The 13,815-nt window shown below is 41.4% G+C and overlaps 1 protein-coding gene across 1 annotated transcript; it reads right to left on the reverse strand.

The window, feature by feature from the left end:
• Positions 1 to 10,673: 10,673 nt before the first annotated feature.
• On the reverse strand, positions 10,674 to 13,700 carry gdl (gonadal protein gdl). The gene is made up of 4 exons (XM_045726310.2): positions 13,430 to 13,700; positions 12,523 to 12,683; positions 11,676 to 11,860; positions 10,674 to 11,000 (listed from the first exon to the last, which is right to left on the reverse strand). The coding sequence occupies exons 1-4, from the start codon at positions 13,519 to 13,521 to the stop codon at positions 10,863 to 10,865; spliced, it is 576 nt and encodes a 191-aa protein (XP_045582266.1). The 5' UTR covers positions 13,522 to 13,700; the 3' UTR covers positions 10,674 to 10,862.
• Between the last annotated feature and the right edge of the window lie 115 nt (positions 13,701 to 13,815).

Consider the following 13,815-nt stretch of genomic DNA (forward strand, 5'->3'; position numbering starts at 1 on the left):
GAGACTTGCATCTCAACGAATGTTACGGTGACTCCCAGGATCCAGTCATGGTACTCTTCTTGACCTTCTGACCAGGTCATCTCCATTCCCGCCTGCCGGTGTACCCGCGGGGATGTCTTCTATGGTAACCCATCCTCGACTCAAGTCCATTACATCCAGCGGTCGACCCCACAGACGCACTCATCAATTTTTACATGCTATTCATTCAAAACGGGAATTTTCTCAAATATAAATTAATATTATAATATATTAGCGTATTGTGCATATATAATCAGAGGTTAGGTTAGGGGTTTAGGTTCTGTTGGCGATTATTTGTCTTTGTAGTACGTGGGTGAACCAATTACAGCGTTGTGGTTCAAACAAAATTCGTCAGTGAAGCACTTGTTCCGGAAGTGTTCGATCGTCAGCAGTTGTGAGTCGTGTGTAAACCGTTTTCCATTCATAAACAGGGGGTTTGGCGGGTGCATGGAATCACTTTTGGATCTTTATTTGGAGGACGGGCTGAATGACGTCCGAACGCTTTCAGAACAAGTGCTTCGTTGACGACTTTTGCTCGAACCGCAACGCTGTAACTGCTTCGGCCCGTCCTCCATGCAAAGACCCAAAGGTGATTTGATGCACCCGCCAAACCCCCTGTTTATGAATGAAAAACGGTTTACACACGACTCACAACTGATTTCGTTCGAACACTTCCGGAACAAGTGCTTCGCTGACGACTTTTGTTCGAACCACAACGTTGTAAATGCTTCACCCACGTACTACAAAGACAAATAATCGCCAACAGAACCTAAACACCTAACCTAACCTATGCCTAACTATACATAGAATTTTTATGTATAATAATATTAATTTATATATGAGAAAAATCCATTTTTTAATACACAGTATGTTAAAATTGATGAATGCGTCTGGGAATGACGGCCGCTGTTTTAAACAGCCTAGTGTGATGACGGGTTGCAAATACAAATAATCGTCAACAGAACCTGAACACCTAATTTAACCAAACCAATAACTAAATATGCACAGTATGCTAACATATAACAATATTAATTTATATTTTGAAAAATTCCTATTTAGAATGAACAGCATATTAAAATTGATGAATGTGTTTTTGGGGTCGACCGCTGGATGCAATGGACTTGTCCTGAGGTTGCACTAGGCTACCGTTTTCTTCTTCATCAATCTTGCTGGGCATTGATTACATAGTCATCATCAAACATTGGCTTTGGCATATAAATAAAAAATAAACACTCACTGATATTGACTGCGTCTAGTATACTGATACAGAGTAAACAGAGGATCCGTGCGGGTGGATACCGTGATGGAAGAAGTTTATTTGCAAATTTTATTCGTCACGATGATGAAAGTATGCAAGAAACAGAAGAGTTTGGGGAACAGCAGCGACATATGATGAATACTTGATGAGTGTGGTAGGAACACTGGTTTAGTTAGCCGTTTACTGGACAAAAGCTGTTTATGAGGCTACTATGGAGCGCCGTAAATTATAGGTAGAAAAGCTTTTGAGGCTTCTAAATTAAAGGATATGATTCCTATTGTAAAATCTACCCTGAATTTTGCCATTTCCAGTGTACTATTCATTGAGAAGTGTTGTGTAGTGGAAGATTCAAAATAGGTGTTGTGAAAGCCGCTATAAAAGCATTGAACTTCACACGACCAGCGAGTCATAATCACTGGCAGTTCCTCTGCTTTTATGGAACGAAAATAAGAACCATCAGACTTGCTTAGATGCATGTGATCTTTGTAGAACCCATTGTCTGCATACATTAAACTGTGTAACTAGCTTACCAACTTGCAAGCAAGACTGTAACTTGCAAGCAAGACTGTAACTTGCTTAGCTAAATGAATTTTTGGGTTCAGTCCTTGAGCCAATTATAAAAGGGGTATGTTTAAAGAGAGGGAAGGAGAAGGGGGATGTTTGAAGAGAGGGATGAGGGGAGGATGTTGGGGGAGAAATGTGGAGAGGGGAAAATTGAGAGAGATGGTGGAGAGGGGGAATCCTGGGGAAGAAATCTTGGGGAGATGCGAGAGGGTGAGATGGGAGAGAGGGTGGGAGTGGAGAAGGGAGGAGAGGCCCAGGCGCAGCCGGATACCCCACGTAGTAAAGTATAGAACAAGAAGAGCTAATTAGTACTAGAGACCTATCTTCGTGAATAACTTCAGCTGGCATCATTCTAGGCCCACCATAAAATATTAACGGCATAAGACGACTAAAACGAGACGTCCTTGACCGAAAGCGACGGACCAGACAATAACGTCAGCGGCAGGATCATCCCTCAGGTCAGAATGTCAGATACCACCATAACTCAGGCCAGAAAGTCAGGGTCCGAGTCGCCCCACATCCACGCCAAACATCCGGTCATTCACCAAAATTTGAACAAAAAACTATGCTAAAATTTGTGTCATTTGTATTTACAACGTCGTACCCCGCGACCCGCTATGTGTGCCCCGGCTCGACGCTTCACCCTCTCACTCTCCAGAATACACTGTACGTGCTTTACCATTTTTAAATATATAAATATCACATTGGAGCCGCTTACACGTGCGCGTAATTGCATTGTGTTAAGTCAATTTTATCGTGACAAATAATTAATAATAATAATTTATTGTGTCAAGGGACAGGCAGCCAGTATACACATAGGGTACATTCTATTCTTCCTCCTTGGTCTAACAATGTCACATTTTTCATCACGTGTTAATTTTCGTGATTTACACACATAGGGTACATGTTAGGCTTATAACCCCCCCCCCCCCTTATGGGTCGAATTACTGTCTCTCCCCAGGATGCATCCTCGCAACAAGCTGATTAACTCCAGGGTACCTATTTACTGCTAGGTGGACAGGGGCATTAGGTGACAGGAAACGCGCCCAACTATCTCTGCCCTGCCCGAGAATTCTCACAATCGGGAATTCTCAATTGTGGGTCGAGATCGAACCCGCCTATACTACCGGGACCCTAAATTTAAGACTTCACGAGTCAACAGGGACACCACAACATAACCCACATTTCAATCAGTTTTGCATATAATTTGGGCCGCCCACCGCCACAGAGATGAGGCTCTAGACCACGCGTCTCTGTGAAAGCCCGCCTCTTCTGCCGTGTTACCCAGCCTCTTCTGCCGTGTTACCCAGCCTCTTCTGCCGCGTTACCCAGCCTCTTCTGCCGTGTTACCCAGCCTCTTCTGCCGCGTTACCCAGCCTCTTCTGCCGTGTTACCCAGCCTCTTCTGCCGCGTTACCCAGCCTCTTCTGCCGCGTTACCCAGCCTCCACAACACAGCAATGTGAACACAGCACTCTGACCGCCCTCGGCAGAGATAGTGTTTTACTGTCAATTATTATGCACTATGAATACCATACCCAGGTGGAGAATTCACAGAACTGCAAAAGACTCCTTTGTAGTGCTGTAGAACAAAGATTAGCGAAGTCGGATCATAGCAAACTGAATTCATGTTCAATTCCTGGGCAGGGCGTAGTCAGTCGTGGAGCTTAGTTAATAAGCACCAGTTGTTGTTGTTGTTTTAGATTTAGCTACTCAGAACGAAATGTCCATGTATAATCAGGAGAATCTGATGATAATAAGCACCAGGACTGACCAGTTCTTATAGACGATCAATGGTGCGGTGGTCACAGTACTGTGAACACTTGGGGGTGATCCTGGACATCATGGGTTCGATTCCTGGTCAAGTTATTTAGAGTGCTTATATAGTGATCTATAGCTTGCGTGTTTCTGCATCCTTTTTCATATTTATGTAATATGTATATTTATATGTATACCGTATGTAGATGTATATATGTAGGCTTTTATATATGTATTCTTAAGAACTAGGCCCAGACCAATTCCATAATTCAGACTCGTGTGTGTAGAAAATTTAAAGTTTACATAAGAAATCCAATTTTGTGAGTTTGTCATCACTAACAAGACGGGAAGGTCTCTCGGCTGGCTACTGGGAAAAGTTTGACCTATAAATAAAACCTGTTAATATATAGTTACAATTTGCAAACTAAATCTTCCCTCCGTATGGAGTCTTGAATTCAGGAGCACTGGTTGGCCAGCTGCTGATGGTGACTACCAAATATGCAGGTGTCAACATCCTTATAAATAGCTAAGTTAAGTTAGACAGATTAAAGGCTACGGGATCCTTCAGGCTATCTTCTTCAGTACTTGTTGTTGTTAAAGATTTGCTACCTGGAACAAAAAGTTCCAAGTAACACGGGCTATGGTGAGCCCGTAGTTACTAAAATAATAAGCTAGAGTCACTCCACAAACCTCGAGAAGACACTGAAAACATAAATTACTGGATGCCGGAAACATCGCCACTCTAATAACAAATTTCCAAACGTGACAGACAGTATAGGCTCTAAACTACAGACCAGTTCGTCTAGCATGCACAATGTGCGAGGAAATACAGAAGATAATGACCAAATAAACGTTTGGGGGACGTATCAGATCATCACAAAACACGGCATAGCCTCATGAAGCGTAAATATTAGTATGTATGCCAATCTACTTTTCTCCCCGCGGATTGATGTTGCTCCAAGAGGAAAGAGTAGCGTGAACAAAGTGTGTTTTACGGAGAATACATAAGCGGCCTTGGATACGGTGCCTTGTAATGTACAGACTCAATATCGAGTCATCGAGATACTGATTGATGAAGATTAAGCCACCCAAGAGGTGGCACGGGCATGAATAGCCCGTAAAACGAGATACTGGCTGGGGTGACAACGGTTCTCCAGAGAGTAAACGAATTTCTGACAGTCAGAAGTCAAAGTGTAGGAGGGCGAGGCAACATGTCAAGGTGGATGACTGAAATACTGCAGCCCTCGCTGCAGTGTCCGTGTGTAGTCCTTATCTCAGTGTCCGTGTGTGGTCCTTATCTCAGTGTCCGTATCCTGGCCGGGGAGGATTGACCGGGCGCCAACCCTTAACTGTAGCCTCTGTTCACCCAACAGTAAAATGGGTATCTGGTTGTTAAACGATTTGGCGGGTCGTATTCCGGGGAAAATTAGGATTAAGGACCTGCCCGAAACGCTAAGAGTGCTAGTGGCTTTACACAACTGTAAGAACTTTTGTATATACAGTAAATATATATATATAATTAACATAGTATAATATATCGGTTGCTAATAGCTAGAGCCGGGGACCAAGAGCTAGATCTAGCACCGGGTAAGCACCTGACAGGTAAGTACACACAAAGAGAAAGGTTGTACATGTATTCCAGTTACAAAGATTCTCTGTATCCGACAAGGACATTTCCCAGGTAGTCAAGCGTTGTCTCCCCTTTCACTGCGGGCAGCCAGGTAGTGATCGAGGGAGGGCCCGTGTAGACCTATCACAGGCACCCCTACGCTGGGGTAAACCACACACCTTAAATTCAAATTCAAATTTGAATTCAAATTTAAATTCAGAGGTTGGTAGGCCTTAGGCTGAGCACCAAGCGGGATTAAGGTGTTACTGGTAGCACTAATTAAGGCCACGCTATCACAGTACGAAAAGTGTCAAGGTATAATGATATCAATTTATACCTGACTTAGCTAAATATACTAAATCTGCAGTTGTTGTGAGCTGCAATTAAGTACACGTTAGTTTCCAGTCGCACAATATACCCACTTCAGTTGGTATAGGCCTTAGGCAGAGCGCCAAGCGGAATGAGGTGTCTCCAGTAGAGAGAGAGGAGGGCAGGCAGGTCAACCGGCGACATGTTGCCCTGGATAAGGAGGGGAGGGAAGGTCAAGCAGTAGTGAAAGCTTTCCTACAAGACAGGAGATTGTGTTAGGCCACACTTCTGCCTGCCAACCAATCCACTCCCAACTGCGCCATCACAAACATGTTCGTTTCGTGTTGCGCGTCGCGGCATATACTGATTTTGGGGGGGTATATATAGCCTAATTGTTATTGTTGTTTTAGATTTAGCTACTCAGAACGAAATGTTCATGTAGTTATGAATAATGGTTATGGTGAGCCCGTAATAGCCTAATAATGTAAATTGTCAGCAGAACTTTTCACATACTTTGAGTCACTATGTGAACAAAATTGCAGAATTCAGATATAATTAACTCTGTTAATGGTGTTCAAGAAATGTTAAAGTATTTCATTTATAATGATATACTGCCAGAAATCATAGCCAAGTATCCAAAGATTGGTTAATGAGTGTACATGACCGCAAAGCTGCCACCCAGTTGGGTGGATGTGGAGCACATGACTGTAAAGCTGCCGCCCAGTTGGGTGGATGTGGAGCACATGACTGTAAAGCTGCCGCCCAGTTGGGTGGATGTGGAGCACATGACTAAAGCTGCCGCCCAGTTGGGTGGATGTGGAGCACATGACTAAAGCTGCCGCCCAGTTGGGTGGGTGTGGAGCACATGACTGTAAAGCTGCCGCCCAGTTGGGTGGGTGTGGAGCACATGACTGTAAAGCTGCCGTCCAGTTGGGTAGATGTGGAGCACATGACTAAAGCTGCCGCCCAGTTGGGTGGATGTGGAACACATGACTAAAGCTGCCGCCCAGTTGGGTGGGTGTGGAGCACATGACTAAAGCTGCCGCCCAGTTGGGTGGATGTGGAACACATGACTAAAGCTGCCGCCCAGTTGGGTAGATGTGGAGCACATGACTGTAAAGCTGCCGCCCAGTTGGGTGGATGTGGAACACATGACTAAAGCTGCCGCCCAGTTGGGTGGGTGTGGAGCACATGACTGTAAAGCTGCCGCCCAGTTGGGTGGATGTGGAGCACATGACTAAAGCTGCCGCCCAGTTGGGTGGATGTGGAGCACATGACTGTAAAGCTGCCGCCCAGTTGGGTGGATGTGGAGCACATGACTGTAAAGCTGCCGCCCAGTTGGGTGGATGTGGAGCACATGACTAAAGCTGCCGCCCAGTTGGGTGGATGTGGAGCACATGACTAAAGCTGCCGCCCAGTTGGGTGGATGTGGAGCACATGACTGTAAAGCTGCCGCCCAGTTGGGTGGGTGTGGAGCACATGACTAAAGCTGCCGCCCAGTTGGGTGGGTGTGGAGCACATGACTAAAGCTGCCGCCCAGTTGGGTGGGTGTGGAGCACATGACTGTAAAGCTGCCGCCCAGTTGGGTGGGTGTGGAGCAGGATTACTAACTAACTGACTCACCGCAGATGCAAACTGCCTTGTGTAGAGTCTGTTGTGGGCCACTACTAAAACCACTTGTGATATAAAAATGCTATTTATTGATTTATATACAAGAAGGTATATTGGGTTTGTGAGAGTACATAACATTGATGTTCTTACATTCTTCTAAAGCCACTAACACGTGTAGCTTTTGGGCAGGTCCTTAGTCTAACAGATAACGTAAGATGAATAGGTACAATGTGGTACAATTTGACTATTGATATCATATATATATATAAACTAGCCTAGGAAGGGATAACTATAGATACGAGTGACAGTTTGATAAGTGATAAAGTCATTAAATTGGGAGCAGAGAGTCGTAACCTTGACACGACTGACCTGGTTCCTGCCACCAACGCTGCCTCGCCCACAAGGACAGAGAAAGGCGGGAAGGGTCCACAGTTTACATACAAGCTAAATATACACAGGCATTGCCATAAGTCGTTATTGTGCATGTCAATTTGTGCGTGTCACCTTCAATTGTTTTGTATGTTCCTACGTGTTGTGTGTACGTATTTACACACACACACACACACACACACACACACACACACACACACACACACACACACACACCGGGGGCATGACGGCTGGATGGACAGAGCTCAGGGTTCGTAATCCTAGTGTAGCTCTCATCCTGTAACTACACTTAGGCAATGACACACACACACACAGTATAGACTCATTCCTCTCAATGTTTGCTGATGACGCAAAAATTATGAGGAGAATCAAGACAGATGAAGATCGAAAGAAACTACAGGACGACCTAGACAAACTGGAGGATATGGTCTAGAAAATAGCTACTAAAGTTTAACTCAGGAAAATGTAAAGTAATGAAATTAGGCGAAGAGAACAGGAGACTGAACACAAGGTACATCTCATCTGGAAGGTGAAATCATGCAAAAGTCAAATAGAGAGAAAGATTTAGGGGTTGATATCACACCGAACTTGTCCCCAAAAGGCCACATCAAAAGAATATCATCAGCGGCATATACTAGATTGGTCAACATAAGAACTGCCTTTAAAAACTTGTGTAAGGAATCGTTCAGGACCTTGTATACCACTTAATGTCAGACCAATTTTGGAGTATGCAGCTCCAGCCTGGAGTCCATACCTAGTTAAACACAAGACAAAGTTAGAAAAGATTCAGAGGTATGCCACCTGACTAGTCCCAGAACTGAGAGGTATGAGCTACGAGGAAAGGCTACGGGAGCTAAACTTCACATCCCTGGAAGACAGAAGAGTAAGGGGAGACATGATAACCAACTACAAATTTCTCAGGGGAATTGATAAGGTGGACAAAGACAAACTATTTAGCATTGGTAGAACACGAACAAGGGGACACAGGTGGAAATTTAGTACCCAAATGAGCCACAGAAACATTAGAAAGATTTTTTTTCAGTGACAGAGTAGTTAACAAATGGAATGCATTAGGCAGTGATGTGGTGGAAGAAGACTCCATACATAGTTTCAAATGTAGATTTGATAAGAGCCCAATAGGCTCCAAATGCTGTCCACCAATTGGCGGACAGCATTTGGGGTGGTCATAGTCCAATTTTTTATATTTTTTATTTATATATACAAGAGTACTTACATTCTTGTAAAGTCACTAGAACGCATAGCATTTTGGGAAGGTCCTTAATCCTAATTTTCCCGGGAATATAACCAGCCAAATTGTTTAACAAACAGATACCCATTTACTGTTGGGTGGAGATCACATTTACTCCAAAAAATCTACCACTTACAGGCTATTCATACCTGTGCCACCTCTTGGGTGGCTTAATCTTCATCAGTCAATCACTGCTGGGTGAACAGAGGTGTACATTTAAGGATTGGCACCAAGTCACTCCTCCCCGGCCAGGATACGAACCAAGGCCAAATTGCTCGCGAAGTGCGGGGCAAGTGTTTTACCATTGCGGCACAGGGACTGAAATTAATTAAGGACCTGGGTTCACTTCCTGGTCCCTTAGGCCTCCACAGGAAAAGGTAAGCATAGACAAAATATCCCCCATAGTTACTAATATAAGCAGAGGCACTGTAGACCCTGGTTATAGCATTCAACCCAACAATCGAAAAAGATGATTTTCAGACAGTTGAAAATGGGTAACGTTTTTGCCAAAACAATATACAGTATGAGAAAGAGGGAAAATACGAACTGCTGATCTCAGGACCACCATCCTTAGCATATATTCCTGTCTAGTTATATATAACTCTTATAACTAAATTGTGTCTTTAAATATCAGCATGTACTGAGCTAAGGCAAATCCTGCTTTATACACATTACAGTTCTACAGCAAGATAGCTGAAATCAAGTCAGAGAGCAAGAGAAGGATGCACAGACAGCATACAGGTATTCCTCAACTGTCAGAAACCATTTGACACTGCCCAACACAAGAGGTTCTTACCAAAGCTTGAGAAGCACTCTGGACGAGTTCTCAAGTGTATGAAGGAGTACCTCGCAGGCAGGAAATGTAGGGCTACAGTGATAAAAGAGACAGCAGAGTGGAGAGCTTCAACTAGTAGAGTACCACAAGGGTCACTACCCATTCTGTTTCTAATATATATCAATGACTGACAGGAAATTGGCTCCATTCAGTTTTTGCAGGTAATATAAGCTAATAAGGATAATGAGAACAGAAGGGCATTACACTACAATGTAATTGAATTTTGACACAGTCCTGATGGGGTCAGAGAAATGGTTGTCTCTAAATCTCTACGTTATTTAAGCAGCTATAGAACATATATGGTATATAATAATGGTATTAGGTATCTCACAATGTAAACCTACCTTTCATTGTCCCTTACATTTTTGTTGTCACAATAAATGTTCCAACCTTACACACACCATATTAGTCATTACACCTCTGTCAATCAATTTTACTCTTCACTCATCTTAAGCTGCCTTACAATAACCAGATTAGTTATCTGAAGTGACTATTAATTAAATATTAATAAACATCTGCATTTAATTGTTTATTATGCCAACAGTATATATTTGTAGTCTTTCCACTCATTAATCTGTCCTCGGTGAGGAGATCTCCCCTGGAGGTAATGGATTCAAAACCATTATTTCATTAGTGCTGTTATATACTCTTTATCCATTGTTGGTTATGTTACAGTTATGTTAAGGTTTGGCTTGGTATGGTTAGGTTTCATTACGTTTGGTTACATTAATACGGTGTATTATTGTCCAAAAATGTGACATATCGAATACAAAAACTATTTAGGTGTACCCCTGTACCTTGGAATTTATTTTTCAGAAAACCAAATTCTTCAGACTATTTCAAAGAAAACGTGTTCAGCATATACCTACTTATAATTTAAACCATTGGTTGATAATACAATAAAATTATAACTTTATAATATTTTCTGTTTAGGACAAAGGTGAACGCTTTGACTTCCAGTGTATGTGACAGTAGTACAAGATACAAGTCTCTTGCTCAGTGTTACTCTTTCGGACTCTTACATGCAGAAAATAGCTATATGACACATTTAGAAAAGGAACATAAAACAGCTGGTGAAAATATATCTTTAATATCAAACAATGTTGAAATAATAACTATCTTATCCCACTACACAATTGTGGAATTCCTACACATCACTACATTCTTGAGTAACATCCAAGACTCGGAGAAGATGCAAACTGGTCAACAATGTGCATTAGCACAAAAATAATAAGCACAGTATACTAATACAGTACATAATGTTCAGCGAGGGACTTTAATTCCCCCAATTCTGACAATGAACCCCATGATATACATCTGAACCTTAATCTCCATAGGGTTGTCTGTCTCATGGAACCCTGGAACTCCAACTTGTTGCAAGGTTGACTGCTGTTCTGTCACCTGTTGAAAATCATATTCAAATATTATACCACATGAACAATTATATTCAGAATACACTGGTAATAGCAATTGGTTACCAACTACTACTACTTATTTTATAAAATCTTTTTAATAAAAAAGTGAGGGCTAGAGAGTGAGTGTGCTAGTTATTGAAAATGATCAAAAGGTTTAGATAATTCAAACATGAATTATCTCTATCTCTTAGGCTTTTCACTAGGGAAATCATTTTTTAAATAAACTTTGCCAATTTCGTTTTACACTTTTAATGGGCTGATGCAGGTCACTTAAGGATGTGTATTCCCTCCAAAGATGCTAATCATACCTTAGCATCTTTGGAGGGAAAGGAAACGTGAAGAGAAATGGGCAGAGGAAGCAGTGCATATTCCATGCATGTATGAAGAGACATGAAATGAGTACTTTGTCATTGGGACTATGTAATCTTGCCCTGCATCTCATTAGTCGCATTGGGCAAAGATTGTAGTGTAAACTTGAAGGTCTGTCTTGGTCTTGTAGGTGGTAGGATGTACCTACGAATAAGTACCTTTTAAAGTAATACAGTGGATCATACCTTAGGGAGTGGTACAGTAAACTAGCTTATAAAATTAAACAGAATTTGCAGCCAAAAATTTATAATTAGTATTTATACATACAGTAGATAAAAGCTTGTATGTTTACCTTTTGGTCTAGCACCTGCTGTATACGGGTATGCGTATTAGCCACTTCTTGAGCTTGGCGAGCATCCAACTGTGTTAACTGCTCTTGATGGATACGAGGCAAGCGTGAGGCAACATGAGCTTTGCCCTGACGCTCTGCAGCCTGAAGCTCCTCTTTATGAGTCTTGAGCAGTGCTTCACGTTCAACTATAAATGTTTGAACAACATGTAAGAGGATACTAGAAAAATGTCATGAGTGTTATGTTTCATTCAACTTCCACTGATTGAAACTCAATGAAACACTAAAATTTAAACATTAAAATCTACCCATTATTTGTTTCCAAAACAGGTCAAAAGACAATAAGAAGTACTTAATTATGAATAGCTATAGATAGCTTAGTAAATTTTAAGAGGCAATACATTATGAACTAGAAACTTGAACATTTTCTGATAAATAAAACAAAGATGATGGGCCTGAACAAGCACAGTTCTGCTCGAGTACTGAATCCATAAATATGAAATCTCACACACTACACAAAAAAGGAAAACTTGTGTCAAAACTCATGTCATAACAATGATTCTTATGCACAATGAAATCACATTAATGTAATTTCTACTTTTGGGAGTACCAAGTGTGTGGGTTTGAATACTCCTCATGGCTCCTACTGATTTTCTCAATGATTCTTACTTATCCTCAAAGTAAATGCACAGGTTTAGAGACATATGAGTGATGTCTTAATATTACATATATAAAAGTACATCTTGGAAGAAATATACCTCATATACAGTAAATAAAGGAGTAAATTCTTTGGAAATTGATCAATAGTTTTCAATTAACTTTGGGGTTATATATTGCATATATTACATACCTTTGTGATTGTTGATCATGTGAGAACGTTGCTGATGCAAGCTCTTCTCTGTCATGTGCTGTAACTCTGCTAATTCACGCACTATCTCAAACACAGTATTATCAAGCAGCACATGGGCAAGTGAAGACAGAAGATCATAAGGAAGACGTTGCTGGAACTTTCTGAAATTATTTAAAGAAATATTTGGATGAATGTGAAGATATATTTTCATACAGTGAGGTGTATTTAGTTCCAATGTCAGGCATACCTCACAATGCAAATGATTTTATGAATATTCTTAAAAACAAACATGTCACTCAAACAAAGCCAGAAGCAAAATGTCACCCAAACAAAGCCATGGAAATATTGCTATGCCTTCAACCAGATGTGTCTCAGAAAAATATGATCTAGCTCAAGAAGTGATCAAGCTGCCAATGCATGAGGAGGTGCTTTGCAAGAGCTAAGATGGAAAGATGGGAAGCAGCAATACACCATGGTCTATAGTAGGGAAATGGCAGCTGCAATAGTATTCCAAATGAGCTCCAACAAGGTCAGAGATTGTGAAGGTGTAGAAAGACTGCTAAATACTGGCCAAGAAGCAAAACTTGTTAAACATCCCCAATGTTTAATCCCTCGTTAGCAGACAGATCCAAAAAGGACAGGAAGCCCAATTGAGCCAATCATTAAGGTAGGCCCAGGCACAAGTAGGTCTAGTGGAGCATGGGTTTGCCATCATTTTTACCCTTCACATCGGAAACTTTATTTTTTGTATCTAATTAACTGTGGTGAACGAATCATTAAGTACTAGGGTGACCATTCAGTATTCACATAATCAACTAAATGAATAATAATTAGTAACGAGAAAGCGCTGCGTTTTTCCCAGTAGGTTACGTCAGTAAAGCAGCTCCAAACTTGATGCCAAACTTACGTTGGGATGTCTCGAGCTAGAGTCTGTAGTTTCTCAAGCATCTTATACAGTCTTTCTTGAGTGTCAGAGGAATTGTCTCCCACACTATGCATTGTCTTGAGATATTCCAGACAACTGTCAAGACTCTATACTAGAGAGATCAGCCTTGACTCCAGATTAGAACTGTCCGAATGTGTCCGTACCAACAAACAGAAATTTTACAAAAATATTTATACAAAACCTACATATATAAAAGATTTTAGATATTAAAACGTAACGCTAATGTACAACTGATTACAGAGAGTTTTGGATGCACACAACTTGTACAAATACAATATTTTATCATTTTGGGTTTGTTTACATATCCGATTTAAATCCGGATTTCCAGAATGGTCAAACAGTTCTAT

Source organism: Procambarus clarkii, chromosome 71, assembly GCF_040958095.1.
Source record: "Procambarus clarkii isolate CNS0578487 chromosome 71, FALCON_Pclarkii_2.0, whole genome shotgun sequence".
NCBI lineage: Eukaryota > Metazoa > Arthropoda > Malacostraca > Decapoda > Cambaridae > Procambarus > Procambarus clarkii.

What these genes read in the sequence shown, in the direction of transcription:
- gdl (XM_045726310.2), bottom strand. Translation starts at nt 13,521, where the DNA reads ATGCATAGTGTGGGAGACAATTCCTCTGACACTCAAGAAAGACTGTAT. An exon ending in CTAGCTCGAGACATCCCAAC is followed by an intron (nt 12,684 to 13,429) that starts GTAAGTTTGGCA and finishes AAATAATTTCAG; the next exon opens with AAAGTTCCAGCAACGTCTTC. An exon ending in AGCAGGTGCTAGACCAAAAG is followed by an intron (nt 11,001 to 11,675) that starts GTAAACATACAA and finishes GATTTTCAACAG; the next exon opens with GTGACAGAACAGCAGTCAAC.